This window comes from Urocampus carinirostris, chromosome 2 (assembly GCF_059441175.1).
Source record: "Urocampus carinirostris isolate Australia breed hairy pipefish chromosome 2, RoL_Ucar_1.0, whole genome shotgun sequence".
In the NCBI taxonomy this organism is placed as follows: Eukaryota; Metazoa; Chordata; class Actinopteri; order Syngnathiformes; family Syngnathidae; genus Urocampus; species Urocampus carinirostris.
The window spans coordinates 61,659,607-61,676,550 of record NC_142350.1 but is presented as its reverse complement, the minus strand read 5'-3'; the positions used below and the strand labels follow the sequence as shown (position 1 = coordinate 61,676,550).

At 42.5% G+C, this 16,944-nt stretch overlaps 1 protein-coding gene and 1 long non-coding RNA gene across 2 annotated transcripts; both read left to right on the top strand.

Annotated features, from left to right (window-relative positions):
* Positions 1–3,088: 3,088 nt before the first annotated feature.
* Positions 3,089–5,209, top strand: LOC148372843 (uncharacterized). The gene is made up of 3 exons (XM_088327425.1): positions 3,089–3,348; positions 4,280–4,440; positions 4,917–5,209. Exons 2-3 carry the CDS (start codon positions 4,309–4,311, stop codon positions 5,118–5,120), a joined length of 336 nt encoding a protein of 111 aa, XP_088183551.1. The 5' UTR covers positions 3,089–3,348; positions 4,280–4,308; the 3' UTR covers positions 5,121–5,209.
* A 5,896-nt stretch (positions 5,210–11,105) lies between these two features.
* LOC148372842 (uncharacterized) lies at positions 11,106–14,034 on the top strand. The gene is made up of 3 exons (XR_015849570.1): positions 11,106–11,220; positions 13,440–13,587; positions 13,675–14,034. It is a non-coding gene; the product is annotated as an uncharacterized LOC148372842 (long non-coding RNA).
* The last annotated feature ends 2,910 nt before the right edge of the window (positions 14,035–16,944 follow it).

The window sequence follows — 16,944 nt, the reverse complement described above, 5'->3', positions numbered from 1 at the left end:
AAAATGGCACGGAAAAGAAAATTGTATTCTGCAGATTCCAAGCGGCACATATATGGCCGAAAAGTAGAAAGAAAGTTTGTAACGTTTGTAAGCTGCTAGCGAGAAGGGGAACTGACGGCTAACGTGAGCCATGTAGAGGTGGAAAGAGGAAGCGGCGTAACTTTGACTGAGACACAGAGGATTACAATTTCTTTGGATTTAGTTTGAAATTAAACTGGTAGTTTGGTAAGTATATTCTTTATGACGAAGTTATCTGAATAATATAACTTCGGCATGAAACTGGAGCGCAGAAGTGTGTTACTCATGTAAAAGTACCGTATTTTCCGCACTATAAGGCGCACCTAAAAGCCTTTATTTTTTTTCAAAAGCTGACCATGCGCCTTATATAATACAGTGCGCTTTATTTATGGATCAATTTTAAAGTTGCAAAGTTTTCCAACTAACTTGCTTCCGCCGACTAGATTTTCCCCCGAACGCCAAGTAGTACGCGGTGGATGCTGGGATTTATTTACCGGCGTTTCATTGGCTAACCAATGTGTCAATCATCATTTGAATCGATCACTATTGGCTAAAGTTATTCGGAGGTCAAAGGGCGGATCCTTTTTATCATTTACAGGCTGCCATTGGCTTAAACGGCAAACAAAGCCTGCAATTGGCCGAAAAAGATGTGTCAATCATCAGATGAATCGATCACTATTGGCTAAAGTTATTCGGAGGTCAAGGGGCGGATCCTTTTTATCATTTACAGGCTGCCATTGGCTTAAACGGCAAAACAAAGCCTGCAATTGGCCGAAAAAGATGAATGCGTATAGCATGTGGCTGACGGCATAGAGAAAGCATTTTTTTCTATTCTGTATTTGTAAATATTGTATTCTCCTGGATTTACTACCCTCACGGATATAAGAGGACATTGCCTGCACATTATTATGAACACAACGACTTCGGTGAGCTATTCCGGGTTTTATATTGTCCCTGTATCTTGTTTCAGACTGAACTCGATGTTTCTGTGATAAGCGGTGCAGATAATGGATGAAATGGAGTGTCTATTTTTAAATTAAACTCAATTCCAAGTGTTTATTGTCATATGCACAGTAAAGTTGCGAGCGAAAAAGAAAATAGATACTAAGGAATGGTTATCATTTCTTGAATCCCAAGACTTTAACCTTCCGAATGATGGAACGATGCATTTGAGTGACATCTTACGGACACCGCATCCGCACGTGTTCTCGACACGTATTTGCGTCTTTGCAAGCTTTCGGAATGTTAAGGGGGTAATATGTTGGACTGAACTATCTGACTGTTTTGTCCACGTTCCCATTGTAGCGCCTTATAATCCGGTGCGTCTTATGTATGTCAAAAATAGGACCAAAAACTATTTTTTCGGGGTGCGCCCTATAACCCGGTGCGCCTTATAGTGCGGAAAATACGGTACTTCAGAAATATATTACTCAAGTACATGTAAAAAGCAGTCATCTAAATAATTACTTGAATAAAAAGAAGTGCATGCGGTACCGATCCCCTGCGAAAAAAAGAGAGGGAAGCCCGGCCCGGGACGGCCCCGACTTAATGATTGACATTTGGAGCCATAAATCCGGGTTCGGTTACAAGTTAGACATACAGAAAAACAGTCTGTCTGTCTGTTGGTTGGTTGGTGGGTTGGTTAGTTGGATCCCTTAACAACTAGGGTTGTAGGGGCACCATTTCCTGTAGTGTGTCTTTGGCAAGTACAACCTGGTGCTGCCCATCCCTCTCCAAGCCAACATATGTTTCCACCTGGTCTCGAACCGAAGACCTTTCGCGTGTTAGGCAAATAGGCTAACTATGGTCAATTGTAAATTAAATATGTCCACATTGAATTGTGTCAAATGTCCCAATGTCAAGTCAAGTCAAGTCATGTTTATTTGTATAGCCCTTATCACAAAGAGTCTCAAAGGGCTGCACAGATCAAAGACTATTGCAAACTACAGACTATTATGACACCATCCCCTTATATTGTGAACATAAAATATAGGTTGTTCATATGCTATAGAATAGAAGTGTGTTTTACGTTTAGATTTAAACATTTCCACTGAGGTTGCAGATCGAATCTCAGGGGGAAGAGCATTCCACAGCACCGGGGCCCGAATGGTAAACGCTCTCGAACCCGCGGATCTCTTCTTGGCTCTTGGGATCACTAGGAGACCAGCATTTTCAGAGCGAAGGCTCCGGACCGGACCATAGTGGGAATTAAATATGAAAGATATGAGGGAGCAAGTCCATGCATGATTGTGTGTAATACCAACAGAACCTTAAAATCTCATCTTAAGCTAACAGGGAGCCAATGCAGGTTAGCTAAAATCGGGGTAATATGGTCAAACTTCCTTGTCTTACTTAAAAGCCTTGCTGCAGCATTTCGTACTAGCTGAAGGCACTTGATTTTGGACTTCGGGAGACCGGAGAGTAGTGCATTACAGTAATTGAGACGGGAGGTAACAAACCTGTGAATTATAATCTCTGCATCCGACTGAGACAGCAAAGGACGACTACACTGAATGTCAATGAATCTGTCAATGCACTGAACCATTTCAACACATTTGCTTCAATGATACAGAAAGCATTGGTGAAGCTGTGTCGTGACTCGTCACAGTCACCCGTGGCAAATGCTTCGTAACACTAAACAATTTTAACACAATGCTTCATATTGATACACTGATTCAGAAAAGTTCAGGTAATCCATCGCTACAATAAAGTACAAGGGTGACATACCCCCTCTAACCTAGTCTGTCGAACAAAATAAATCCTACGTGTGGTATGTAAAAAGGCCTCTGTCTGACATGCCAGGGCTTGGCCATACCAACAAACCAGTCTGTAGGGGTGTGCATCTGAAGGATAACAAAAAATAGAATGAATCAAAGAGAGTCTAAACAGAAGAGAGTGGACAGCATAAACAAGGTGCCTTTATACTAATGAGGCCACAGCCAATAGACAACAGGGGGTGATGATTGACAGGCAAAACAGCAAGTCAGGAAGTAAATCCACCAATGGCGTGGCAGTACAAATGCAGGAAAGGAAAGACTTGACAACTGAAAAACAAGATGCAAATAAGAGAGTGCCACCCCAAGGCAACACATGCCATAACATTCCACCCATGCACAGAGCACTTATACAAACACTGGAGCAGGTAAAACCTGTCCTGGCGACATGAATAGAGAAGTAGTCATTGTTTGCAAACTTCGGTGACTAAGAGGTGAAATCAGGCGCGGTTGTTTGGAAAGGAGAATTCCAGAACAGTCTGGAAACCTCCATAGCTGTGTGTAGTGTTCGTCAATGAAAGAGAGGATATTACTACAGTCTGAAGTCTTCGTTGCTGTATGTATCGCCCGTCTATCTATCTATCTAGACATCTAACTATCTAGACATCTATCTATCTAGACATATGTCTGTCTGTCTGTCTGTCTATCTGTCTGTCTATCTATCTATCTATCTATCTATCTAGACATATATCTATCTATCTATCTATCTATCTATCTATCTATCTATCTATCTATCTATCTATCTATCTATCTATCTATCTATCTATCTATCTATCTATCTATCTATCTATCTATCTATCTATCTAGACATCTATCTATCTATCTATCTAGACATCTATCTATCTATCTAGACATCTATCTATCTATCTAGACATCTATCTGTCTATCTATCTATCTAGACATCTATCTAGACATCTATCTATCTATCTATCTATCTATCTATCTATCTATCTATCTATCTATCTATCTATCTATCTATCTATCTATCTATCTATCTATCTATCTATCTATCTATCTATCTATCTATCTATCTAGACATCTATCTAGACATCTATCTAGACATCTATCTATCTAGACATCTATCTATCTAGACATCTATCTATCTAGACATCTATCTATCTAGACATCTATCTAGACATCTATCTATCTAGACATCTATCTAGACATCTATCTAGACATCTATCTATCTAGACATCTATCTATCTAGACATCTATCTATCTAGACATCTATCTATCTAGACATCTATCTATCTACATGTATCTGTCAATCTACATGTATCTATCAATCTACAGGTATCTATCTATCCATCTATCTATCCATCCATGCATCCATCCATCCATCCATCCATCCATCCATCCATCCATCCATCCATCCATCCATCCATCCATCCATCCATCCATCCACCCATCCATCCATCCATCCATCTACCTTTTTTCTTTGCATCTATCATATAATGTTTTTCCTTTCTGACACTTCCCATGAGCAGATACCTTTCACCTTCCTGACTCAGTAGCCATGGGCGAATTGGACGATGTCATCAAACGTTGCGTTGACATCTTTGTGAAGAACTGCGGTGAAAACAACTGTTTGAACGCGGAAGAGTTCAAAGGTATGATGGGAAAAGAAGTCTCTGCCTCCAATTACAAGGTACACACATTATTCAGGGTGCTGTGTCATTTTATGTCACTGCAATCGCCCCTTATAGTTGACTTGCAGGGTTGGGTAGGGTTACTCTAACTGGATTACTTTCAATTACTTTTGGATTACTCCAATACCAAATATGCTAATAAAAGACAAAAGAAACTAAATATGAATAAAAACATGACTCACAACACGTGGTAAGCTTTCTCTCCTGGCTTTGATCTCTGATCTCCGGCAAAACAAACATAAAATGCGACAGAAAGAAAATGAATATAAATCCAAACAGCTTGCCAACATCATTTTTGCCGTTCCATGTATTCCGTTACTCCCCAAGCCTGCACAAAATTGAGTCATTTTATTCATATTTAGTTTCTTTTGTCTTTTATTAGCATATTTGGTATTGGAGTAATCCAAAAGTAATTGAAAGTAATCCAGTTAAAGTAACCCTACCCAACTATGTTGACTTGCAATTTCTTCCGCAGGGTAAACTCGACTTGAGTGATCTCGACGAGGCTTTTAAAAGATTGGACAGGAATGACAATGGCGAAATCAATATCCAGGAGTTTTCCAGATGCATTTCTATTCTGATAAAGTCTTACTACCGCAAAAATATTGGAAAAAGCGGAGGTAATCGAGGCCGGCGAGGCAAACGAGGTGGCAAGGAGGACGAGGATGATGAAGATTAGATTTCACTGAGGAAGTTTTCCACTTGTTGGCTTTGTTTCTCCCACTGTTATATTTCAAAACTTAAATAAAAACACACAATGAAGATGGATTCTTGAATGTTTATTCCTGTTTGTTGTATCAGAACCACTTTCTTTTTTTGCACACACAATTAAACATTATACAAGACACTACAATGGTGGTCCACCCAAATTTATTGTTCACAATTTATATTTTTGTTATGCCTTCATGAGGCATGAGGATCAGCACCTCCAAGTCCGAGGCCATGGTACTCAGTCGGAAAAGGGTGGTATGCTCCCACCGGGTCGGGGGAGGAGGTCTTGCCCCACTTGGAGGAGGTCTTGCCCCAAGTGGAGGAGTTCAAGTTTCTTGGGGTCTTGTTCACGAGTGAGGGTAGGATGGAACGGGAGATCGACAGACGGGTCGGTGCAGCGTCTGCCGTCATTCGGACCCTGTACCGGTCTGTCGTGGTGACGAGGGAGCTGAGCCGAAAGGCAAAGCTCTCGATCTACCGGTCGATCTACGTTCCTACCCTCACCTATGGTCATGAACTTTGGGTCATGACCGAAAGAACACGATCCCGGATACAAGTGGCCGAAATGAGTTTCCTCCGCAGGGTGGCTGGGTTCTCCCTTAGAGATAAGGTGAGAAGCTCAGTCATCCGGGAGGGACTCGGTGTAGAGCCACTGCTCCTCCGCGTTGAGAGGAGCCATTTGAGGTGGCTCGGGCATTTAATAAGGATGCCTCCTGGACGCCTCCCTCGGGAGGTGTTCCGGGCATGTCCCACCGGCAGGACACGTTGGAGAGACTATGTCTCTCGGTTGGCTTGGGAACGCCTCGGGGTCCCGTCGGATGAGCTGGAGGAGGTGGCTGGGGATAGGGACGTCTGGGCTTCCCTTTTAACGCTGCTGCCCCCACGACCCGACCTCGGATAAGCAGAAGACAATGGATGGATGGATGGTTATGCCTTCACAAAACCAAAAGGGGCAATTTGGGGCATAAAGGCCACCACATGAGGTGAAAAAAAACAGGGTGTATTTTGTTGTCTAGTTCAGTGTTTTTAAACGTTTTTTTACATTGGAAAAATGTTGCGGCACACCACGAACCAAAAATGTTATAAAATGACACTGAACAGTATGTTTAATCACAATATAATTTACAATACCCCCAGGTTTTTACAGCACAGACACTTGACAATGACTTAATATTTGCAGAAAATGATTCATAAATGTTTTATAAAATTCTAGCTTTTAAAAAGTGACACTGGATAATTTCTCATGGCAAAGTGGTTGAAAATCACTGCTCTATTTCGTATTCAGAAAAGAATACATACCAACCACCATGATTGTCATGTCCAGCATGGTCGCCATGACAACCAGCTGGCCCCGCCCCTTGGCACCGGCTGTAACAGATTGTCTAGATTGCGTGAGTGCTTCTAAAGGGCGGGTTTTGGGGACTGCCGGTTGCTGGATCATTGCATTAGTCTGTTCTGTTTTGCTTGTTCTGTTTTGTTCGACTCAAGGAAGACCTGTCATGCCCGTTTGTCTAAATTAGTAACTTTAACTTTGTGAGTATTACCCAGTCTGAATTTCTGATTGCCTCTAAGTCTGTTTTTGTTTTGTTTTTGTCCCTGCGTGTTGGACGACTTTTATTTTCTAAATAAAAGTAACTGATCGTTACGCAAATGAGTTCACCCTTCCTGCCTCCCGGCCCGGTTCCTTGACAATGATTAGCCATAGGCATCTTATTTTGACTTACCATACCGCCCTAATTAAAAGCCGTGACCCAAATCAAGAAAAATAGTCTACTTCTTAAATTTATTGAACGAAAATGATTATCTATTATATTTTTCTCTAGTTCTGCCATACTTAACATATTGTGCAGAAGTCTGGGGCAATAATTACAAAAGTTCACTACAGCCCCTTTTTATCCTTCAAAAACGTGCAATAAGAGCCATACACAGGGTAGGATATCGGGATCATACTAATATCAATCTAACATATAGTTAACCTAAATCTAAACGGCTGCTAATCTGACTTTTTGCACTACTGGCAGTTCTTTATAGCTTGCCACTCCTTGCACATTTGCTCTCTGCACTATTGTACTTACAGCGTTATTGTTACAGTGTTAATGTTACTGTTTACCTGACTTGTTAAACTGACTGCCCATTTTGCACATCTGGTTAGCTACTCCTCTTGCACTATCGGCACTAGGGTAAAATACTATACGTAGCCATAATACAATACAACTTTTATTTATATCTGTACATTCAAGGAAACTGTGCGGGTCAGATGTATCGACATTTCGTTCTGTATACACGTGTACTAGAATGACAATAAAGTAGATCTGAATCTGAATATTTAAGTCTCCGTAGTTTGTAATCTTCCTAGTCCTTTGTAGCACTCATTTTCAGTTGCTGTACACATTAAGCTATGTGTAGTGGTCAGACAACACACACACTACCCCTTTAATACTCAATTAGCTGTATTCTTAATTAAATCCCCAAACCTTAGTTGCTTCGTCTTCAATATAATGAAATCCACATCTCATATATTTCCCGCTGTATCGGCGTTTGGCCATGCTCAACATGAGGATACAAACTTTACCGGTCTTTTCCTGTGGTGTGAAATGACTGGTGTTAACACAGATGTGCACGGCATTATCACTATATACTTTTAAGGAGTTTAAGTAACCCTCAGTTATTTTCCAAGGCAAAGGCCTGCGACCCGTCAACAACGGGTTCACTTTTCGTCCTATACTGTCTCAGTCGGATGCGGAGATTATAATTCACGGGTTTGTTACCTCCCGTCTCGATTACTGTAATGCACTACTCTCCCGAAGTCCAGAATCAAGAGTCTTCAGCTGGTACAAAATGCTGTCCTATTAACTAGGACAAAAAAGTCCGATCACATCAGGCCGATTTTGTCTAACCTGCATTGGCTCCCTGTTAGCCTAAGATGTGATTTCAAGGTTCTCTTAGTATTATACAAAATCATACATGGACTTGCTCCCTCATATCTTTCAGATCTGATTTCCCCCTATGTTCCGGTCCGAAGCCTTTATTCTGAGAGGGCCGGTCTTCTGGTGATCCCAAGGGCCAAGAAGTGTTCCGCTTGTTCGAGAGCGTTCTCCATCCGGGCACCGGTGCTGTGGAATGCTCTTCACCCTGAGATCCGTTCTGCAACCTCAGTGGAAATGTTTAAATCTAAGCTTAAAACACACTTCTACTCTATGGCATATGAATAACGTATACTTTTCTGGGACAATATCTCTGTATTATTTGGGATTGCAACATCCTTTGCTGTCTGGTAATCCTGAAAGGGGTGTGCCACATGTGCGGTCCCTTCTCAAGGTTTCTTCATTTTCTGTCAGACAGGACGAAAGGAAGACTGAGATCACTTGCGCTCGTTTCTTGGTTTTATTGAAAGGAAGGAAATGACAAGGTGGGATTCTTCGATCCGTTGGTTGGCGGATTGACGGAACTTGACAGGCGGGTGAAGGCTTGGCGGGAATGGTCGCGGACAGGCGTAATCGTAGTGTTGTTGGCCGGGGCTGGAGAAGAAGGGCGTCGTAGTATTCGGAAGAGTGATCAGGAGTCAGACGGGCAGGGCAGGTCATAGGCAAATTCGGAAACTGGTCAGCAACCGAGATCAAGCAGAAAAACAGGAGGCAGGCAAAGAGTCGGAGGTACGGGCTTTCTGAGCAGAAGGCAACAGATCGCATAGTACAATCAGACAAAGTGTTACCGGAAGCAGGGGATTTAAATGTACGGGGTGCGCCAAACAGCTGTCCTGGCTGTTGGCGCCAAATCCTGAACACAGGTGTTCCTGATCCGGGTGATTGTGACATTTTCCTCATGTTGAGGTTTTTGAATTTTTCCTTGCCCACATGTTGGTTCCAGATCAGGGGATGGTGTAATAATAGTCTGAAAAAAATAGTCTTTGTAATAGCCTGTGAAGCCCTTTGAGACTCTTTGTGATTAAGGGCTATACAAATAAAAATGACTTGACTTCACTTGACTTTTGGATAGCAACCCTCCACTTGAGAAACACTGTTGAAGGCTGTATACAAATATAGAAGTATAAAGAACTACAGAGATGTAAATTAAAACAGACATCATGACACGAATACTGTTCTTTAACAAAAGGACAAAAACATAATGAGTAACCTTATTCATTCTTATGAATAGGCTTAATCGTGGATTTAACAGATAAGAGTCATGCAACAAGCACACGAACCAACTCACCACCCATAAATAGTTAGCAGTTGGTAAAACATGACTCATCACAAGCTTTACCTCTTACCTCCTTAACCCTCTGCGTTACACCTATAAAACTCAAACAATAGACATGTTGGGCTTAGATAGAAGTGCCTTATAACAGTTTATCATAGTCAGCACCTGAATAATATTATGGTCCGTGTAAAAGATTGACTCCTTGATCTGACCCTGCTAGTGCTGCATAACACAATCATTTGCTTCAGCTAAACATATGAATGAATGTAAACTTTATTTCGAAAATAAAAATAAAAATAGAACAAAAACAATGAGTCAACAACAAAATAATGATACATAACATGTTCGAAAAGGGGTAGTCTGTCATGTCCTGCACAGTTGTCATGGCGCCCAGCTGGCCCCGCTCCTTGACACCGGCTGAGACGCATTGGACTGATTGCTTTTGGAGTACCGTATTTTCCGCACTATAAGGCGCACCGGGTTATAGGGCGCACCCCGAAAAAATAGTTTTTGGTCCTATATTTGACATACATAAGGCGCACCGGAGTATAAGGCGCTACAATGAGAACGTCGACAAAACAGTCAGGTAGTTCAGTCAAACTTATCACCCCCTTAACATTCCGAAAGCTTGCAAAGAAGCAAATACGTGTCTCAGACATGTACGGAAACAGTGTCTGTACGATGTCACTCAAAGTTCCAAATATCATTCGGAAGGTTAAAGTCTTGGGATTCAAGAAATGCCAACCATTCCTTAGTTTCTATTTTCTTTTTCGCTTGCAACTTCACTGTGCATATGACAATAAACACTTGGAATTGAGTTTAATTTAAAAATAGACACTCCATTTCATCCATTATCTGCACCGCTTATCACAGAAACATCGAGTTCAGTCTGAAACAAGATACTGGGAAAATATATAGCCGGAGTAGCTCACTGAAGTCGTTGTGTTCAATAACTATGTGCAACCATGGTCCTCTTATATCCGTGAGTGTAGTAAATCCAGGAGAGTAAAATATTTACAAATACAGTACAGAATAGTAAAATACTGTTTCTTCTATGCCGTAGTTCGACCTAACATGCTATTCACATTCATCGAAGAAGCTTGTTCTCGACGAACTCTACTAACTCAACTTCATTCTCCTTCGACTCGACTTCAAAATACCACATTTAGGACACAACGTCAGGGGAACCCTTGTATTTTTACCTTCATGCACTGTAACTTTGACTTAAGTCGCTTCTTAATTAGTCATTTTGAGCCCTCATTTTTGTGCACTGGCTTGATTTTCTTGTGCGCTGAGAATGTGCGAGCAGTGAGCAATTGCGCACGCGCGCAGCTTAGAGGGAACACTGCTCCTTGCTCTCATTTTTGGTTGCACAATAAAACAACATCTCGTGGTTTAATATTACACAGTGTCCATTTAAAGATAATAATATTAACGAAAAATAAATCACCTTTCTCGTTTAGTCAATGCTGTATGATGTCTCCATACCTAATCTTATTTCATTACGATCACGTCATATTATACTTTGTTGAAGTAATGTCACACCAAGTGATTACAAATAACATTAAAAAAGGTAGTGTACGATAACATATTACAAATAAGTAAACACAAAGGACAAAAAATTCTAACCAAACCTTTAACCTACAGACCAGTTTGTATGTGGAATAACGTGACTCATTGCAAACATTACCTCTTACCTCCTTAGCGTTGTACCTATTGTGTTGTCAACGGAATGTTTATCTTTTGGTGTATTGTCGGCCATTTGCAATGATATTGTTCAAAGGACAAATATTCGTTAGGAGAGTATAAAAGAAGAGCACTTTCATCGCACACTGACATTGCTGGTGAAGACTTCTTCTGAACATAACGTGAGTATCGATAGCAGCTTAAAGTTGGTGGAGGTTAGAAAAGGATTTATGGAATGTAAGTTTGAAATGTTAAAAACGTATTGTGCATTAGTGGCGAGGCAGAGTTTTAATTTGGAGAATTTCGGAAGTATATTGTTGTGATAGGTTTGCTAAAACATTGTAAAAAAATCAATGCCATTCGCTCATCTCATCAGCTGCACCGCTTATCCTCAGTAGGGTCGCGGGGGTGCTGGAGCCCATCCCAGCAATCATCGGGCAGTGGGCAGGGGACACCCTGGACTGGTTGCCAGCCAATCGCAGGGCACACGGGGACGGACAACTCGCTCGCTCATTCACACCTAGGGACAATTTGGACCGGCCAATTCACCTGAAATGCATGTTTTTGGAATGTGGGAGGAAACCGGAGTGCCCGGAGGAAACCCAAGCAAGCACGGGGAGAACATACAAACTCCGCACAGTAAGGCCGGGAGCTGGATTTGAACCCACTCAGGAGGTTCCCACGACCATGCCATTCGCTATCTCATCTTAACTGTATCTATTTACTCTTCTTTTGCTCTATCTTTCATTGCACTTTTGACACCATGGACTTATATTACAATTAGGCCAGTCTTCGAGCACTACCTCTAAATATTTTTGACTATTTATCCCAAGATTCAAGTACTCTCTCCTCTCCTCTCCTCTCCTCTCCTCTCCTCTCCTCTCCTCTCCTCTCCTCTCCTCTCCTCTCCTCTCCTCTCCTCTCCTCTCCTCTCCTCTTCTCTTCTCTTCTCTTCTCTTCTCTTCTCTTCTCTTCTCTTCTCTTCTCTTCAGAATACAATGATTGTTTTTATTTAACTTTTGTTGGACCTCATTTTTCAACTGATATGTTTTTTCTTTAATTCTCTATCAAGAAACGTGTTTTGTTCACTTTTTTCCCCTCCAAACTCAAAAAACTGATCTGTAACTATAAAAGAAAAAGGCCCAAAAGTGGAAAACAACGTTTTCAAACTGAAAAATTATCGCGGTTGCCATGGCGCCTAATTGGCCCCGCCCGTGTGGTGCCAGCTGGGCATGTCGACAAATTGGCTTCCCTTCTATTTAAGCTCAGTGCTCTCACTCACCCAGTGTCAGTCCGTCAACCAACCTCTGCACCCGGGTTTTGACTCTGTCCGGTTTCTTGCATGTGTTTCCTGTCTGGTATTGTTCCGTCTATTTTATACTTTTTAATATCAATCTCCAGTTTTGTTCCCGTCTAGTTTGTCCTGTTTAATTTTGATCTCCAGTGTTTGATTTCAATCCTGTCTGTCCCGTCCGGTCTGATATTGACCCCATCTTTCCGATATCTGCTCGTGCGATTGGTATCGATCTGATCGATCTCTGGCTTCCTGTCATTCCACGCCAGACTGCTGCCTTACATCTTCCGCCCAACAATCACCGAATCACTGGCGTTTGGGTTAACGTGCATGACTGCCTCATTTCCCGTAAAATAATAGCTTGTGTGAGAAACGTCACGCATTTGGGTTCTCCTCCTGTTCCGGTTCATGACAAAAATATATGATTCACACAATTACCTACATTTTAAAGTGGGTATTTTTCAAAATTCAATATCACCAAATGCATTTTCCAGTTGTAAGTTCCGTTTTTTTCTCAGGTTCAAAACGTTTGGCCGCCACAAACGTTCTCCTTTTAATTTTATGCAAACTAATCTTTTAAAATTTGATTTTCTTGATGACCCAAATCCGTAAACTTAACACTGAAAACACTCTAAAAAATGATTTTAAAAATATGCATGTTGAAAATTGGAATGAAGTTCAATATTCAACACTAATATACATTGACACCATCGGGAGCGGCAGTAGCTCAGGAGGTAGAGCGCTCGTCTTGGGATCAAGAGATCGCAGTTCGAATCCCGGCTCCTCCTCGTTACATGTCGAAGTGTCCTTGGGTAAGACACTGAACCCCTAATACCCCCAATAAGCAGGTTAGCGCCTTACATGGCTGCACGACCGCTATTGGGAAATGTGAAGCACACTGTAAAGCGCTTTGGGAAGTCTTGCCTTGAAAAGCGCTATCTAAAATGCAGATCATTTCATTGCATGGCTGACTCCCTATTGGTGTGTGAGTGTGTGTGTGAATGGGTAAGTGTGAAGAACATTGTAAAGCGCTTTGGGAGGTCTTTATCGACTTGAAAAGCACTATATAAATGCAGACCATTTACCATTTCTGTCCTCGTTTTTCAGAGCAAATCTCAGGACCACTTAAAGAGCCATGGCAAAGAACTTGAAGGAATGCATGGAAGGGTTGAAGAACTCATTTGAGCAGCACAAGGGCGCCGACGACTTTCTGGACAAGAAGGAGTTCAAAGCTTTAATCGAGCAAGCCTTTGAGGTACGTGAGGGATGATACTGCAGCATCCATTTTTTTACTGTTCCTTTATCTGATGAAATTAAAGCAAAGCAAATTTCTGCTCCACAGATGGAAATAGATGAAAACAAACTCAACAAGGTTTTCGAGCGCTTGGACAAGAGCAACGATGGCAAGCTAGACATAGGGGAGTTCATGAGGGGCATGGGTCTCATGATGAAAATTTGCCGTAACCAAGGCATGTGTGGCGGCAGGGTGGTGGGCCCTTGCAAGTAAAATGCCATGATGAGCATTTTTACTGCCCATCAAATTTTACTGCATTCATTGATAAATAACCAGGAGGAAACTGCCTAACCGTCTGTTGTCTCACTCCTAATGCTATCGTCATCATTTTGGCATTGTCAATGCAAAGGTGGCACGAACCAAATACAAATAAAAACAATAAAGATTTATCATTTCAAAACTGTTAAATTCTGTCTGTTTAATATTGCTGACACACAAAGTACCGTATTTTCCGCACTATAGGGCGCACCGGGTTATAGGGCGCACCCCCAAAAAATAGTTTTTGGTCCTATATCTTCCATAGATAAGGCGCACCGGATTATAAGGCGCTACAATGGGAACGTGGACAAAACAGTCAGATGATTCAGTCCAACTGATTACCCCCTTAACATTCCCAAAGCTTGCAAAGAAGCAAATACGTGTCGTAGACACGTGCGGATGCGGTGTCCGTACGATGTCACTTAAATGCGTCATTTCAAATATCATTCGGAAGGTTAAAGTCTTGGAATTCAAGAAATGCCAACCATTCCTTAGTTTCTATTTTCTTTTTCGCTCGCAACTTTACTGTGCATAAGACAATAAACACTTGGAATTGAGTTTAATTCACTTAACTTATCACAGCAACATCAAGATCGTTCTAAAACAAGATACCGGGAAAATATAAAGCCGCATAACTCACCTAAGTTCTCACGTTCAATAATGATACGCAATCATGGTCTTGTGAGTGTAGTAAATCCAGGAGAGTAAAATGTTTACAAATACAGACTAATGAAACATGTTTCTTTATGGCGTAGTAAAGCAAGCTTGCTATTCAGTCATCTTTTTCGGCCAATTGCAGGGTTTGTTTTGGCCCTCTAGCGTATCCGAGGCTCCGAATAACTTCAGCCAATAGCGATCGATTTAACGGATGATTGACACATCTTTTTCGGCCAATTGCAGGGTTTGTTTTGGCCCTCTAGCCAACCCGAGGCTCCGAATAACTTTAGCCAATAGTGATCGATTCAAATGATGATTGACACATTGGTTAGCCAATGAAACGCCGGCATATAAATCCCAACATACACCGCGAACGACTTCGCCTTCGGGGGAAAATCGAGTCGGCGGCTGTTGCGTAAGTTGCGAGACCTTGTGAATTTAATATTGAGCCATATATAAGGCGCATGTATTATAAGGCGCATGGTCAGCTTTTGAAAAAAATTAAGACTTTTCCTCTCCTCTTTATACCCAGTACTCCAATCACTCCTTGTCAGTTCGTCAGCAAACCTCTGCATACGCAAGGCAAGCACTTTGACTCTGGCTCCCGTCTGTCCTGTCTTCATCCGTATCCTACTCGTCTGTTCATGATTTCCTGTTTGTCTCCGGCTATGGACCCGTTTTGTTCATTTGACCACGCTCGGATCTCCCGCTCCGGCTAAGGACCCGTTTTTGACCACTGACCACGCTTTGATCTCCCGCTCCGACTGTAGACTCGTTTTGACCACCACGCTCTGATCTGCTGCTCTGGCTAACGACCCGTTTTTTCCCAACGACCACGCTCTCCCGCCCCGGGAAATACACTTCCGCATTCCGATCCCGCTCCGATCCCGTGAGCTGCTTTCTTCCCCCATCCAGCGAGCACCGGATCGCTGGCGTTTGTTTCCTTCATATCCCAATAAACTTTTTGAGTGAAATGTCCGGCTAACATCCCGTTTTTGACCACTGACCACGTTCTGAAGAAGACCACGCTCTGATCTCCCGCTCAGACTATAGACCCGTTTTGTCCATTTGACCACGCTCTGATCTTCTGCTCTGGCTAACGACACGTTTTTGACCACTGACCACGTTCTGAAGAAGACCACGCTCTGATCTCCCGCTCCGACTATAGACCCGTTTTGACCACCACGCTCTGATCTCCTTCTCTGGCTAACGACCCGTTTTTTCCCACCGACCACGCTTTTCCACCCCGGGACATACACTTCTGCATTCCGATCACGCCCCGATCCCGTGAGCTGCTTTCTTCCCCCATCCAGCGAGCACTGGATCGCTGGCGTTTGTTTCCTCCCTATCTCAACAAACTTTTTGAGTGAAACGTTATGCGTTTGGGTCTACCATTAGTTCTGGTTCTATCAACCTCCCCGTGTGGAGTTTGCATGTTCTCCTCGTGCTTACGTGGGTTTCCTCCGGGCACTCCTGTTTCCTCGCACATTCCAAAAACTTGCATGTTGGGTTAATTGGCAGGTCTAAATCGTTCTTAGGTGTGAATGAGCGAGTGAGTTCTCTGTCCCTGTGAGTGACTGGCAACCAGTTCAGGGTGTCCCCTGCCCACTGCCCGAAGATAGCTGGGATGGGCTCCAGAATCCCCCCGACCCTACTGAGGATAAGCGGTGCAAATAATGGATGCATGGACTTTCAAACTTCAAATTTCCAAGTGAAATCTGGAAACATTGTTTGTAAAAAAATATCTGGATGGATGAATCCGCTCGGTATATTTCGAGATATGCTATAAATACAAATGGTAATTTTGAGATGAAAAAAAAACATGGACATAGGATGAACAGAGCTTGGATCAGGGATCGATACAGGAAACGGAATCAGAATCAAGATACAGGTAGCCGGGACAGGAGAACGGCGCTTGGATCGGGGATCGATATGGGAAACAGAATGAGGATACGGGTAGCCAGGACAGGAGAACAGAGCTTGGATCAGGGATTGATACAGGTAACAGAATAAGGATACGGGTAGCCGGGACAGGAGAACAGAGCTAGGATCAGGGATTGATACAGGAAACAGAATCAGGATACGGGTAGCCGAGACAGGAGAACAGAGCTTGGATCAGGTATTGATATAGGAAACAGAATAAGGATACGGGTAGCCTGGACAGGAGAACAGAGCTTGGATCAGGGATTGATACAGGAAACAGAATCAGGATACGGGTAGCCGGGACAGGAGAACAGAGCTTGGATCAGGGATTGATACAGAAAACAGAATAAGGATACGGGTAGCCGGGACAGGAGAACAGAGCTTGGATCAGGGATTGATACAGGAAACAGAATCAGGATACGGGAAGCCGGGAAAGGAGAACAGAGCTTGGATCAGGAATTGATACAGGAAACAGAATCA

Bases quoted from the DNA above. Each gene is read 5' to 3' on its own strand.
- LOC148372843 (XM_088327425.1), top strand. From the start codon at position 4,309: ATGGGCGAATTGGACGATGTCATCAAACGTTGCGTTGACATCTTTGTG. The intron at 4,441-4,916 runs GTACACACATTA...TTTCTTCCGCAG, and splicing joins TCTCTGCCTCCAATTACAAG to GGTAAACTCGACTTGAGTGA.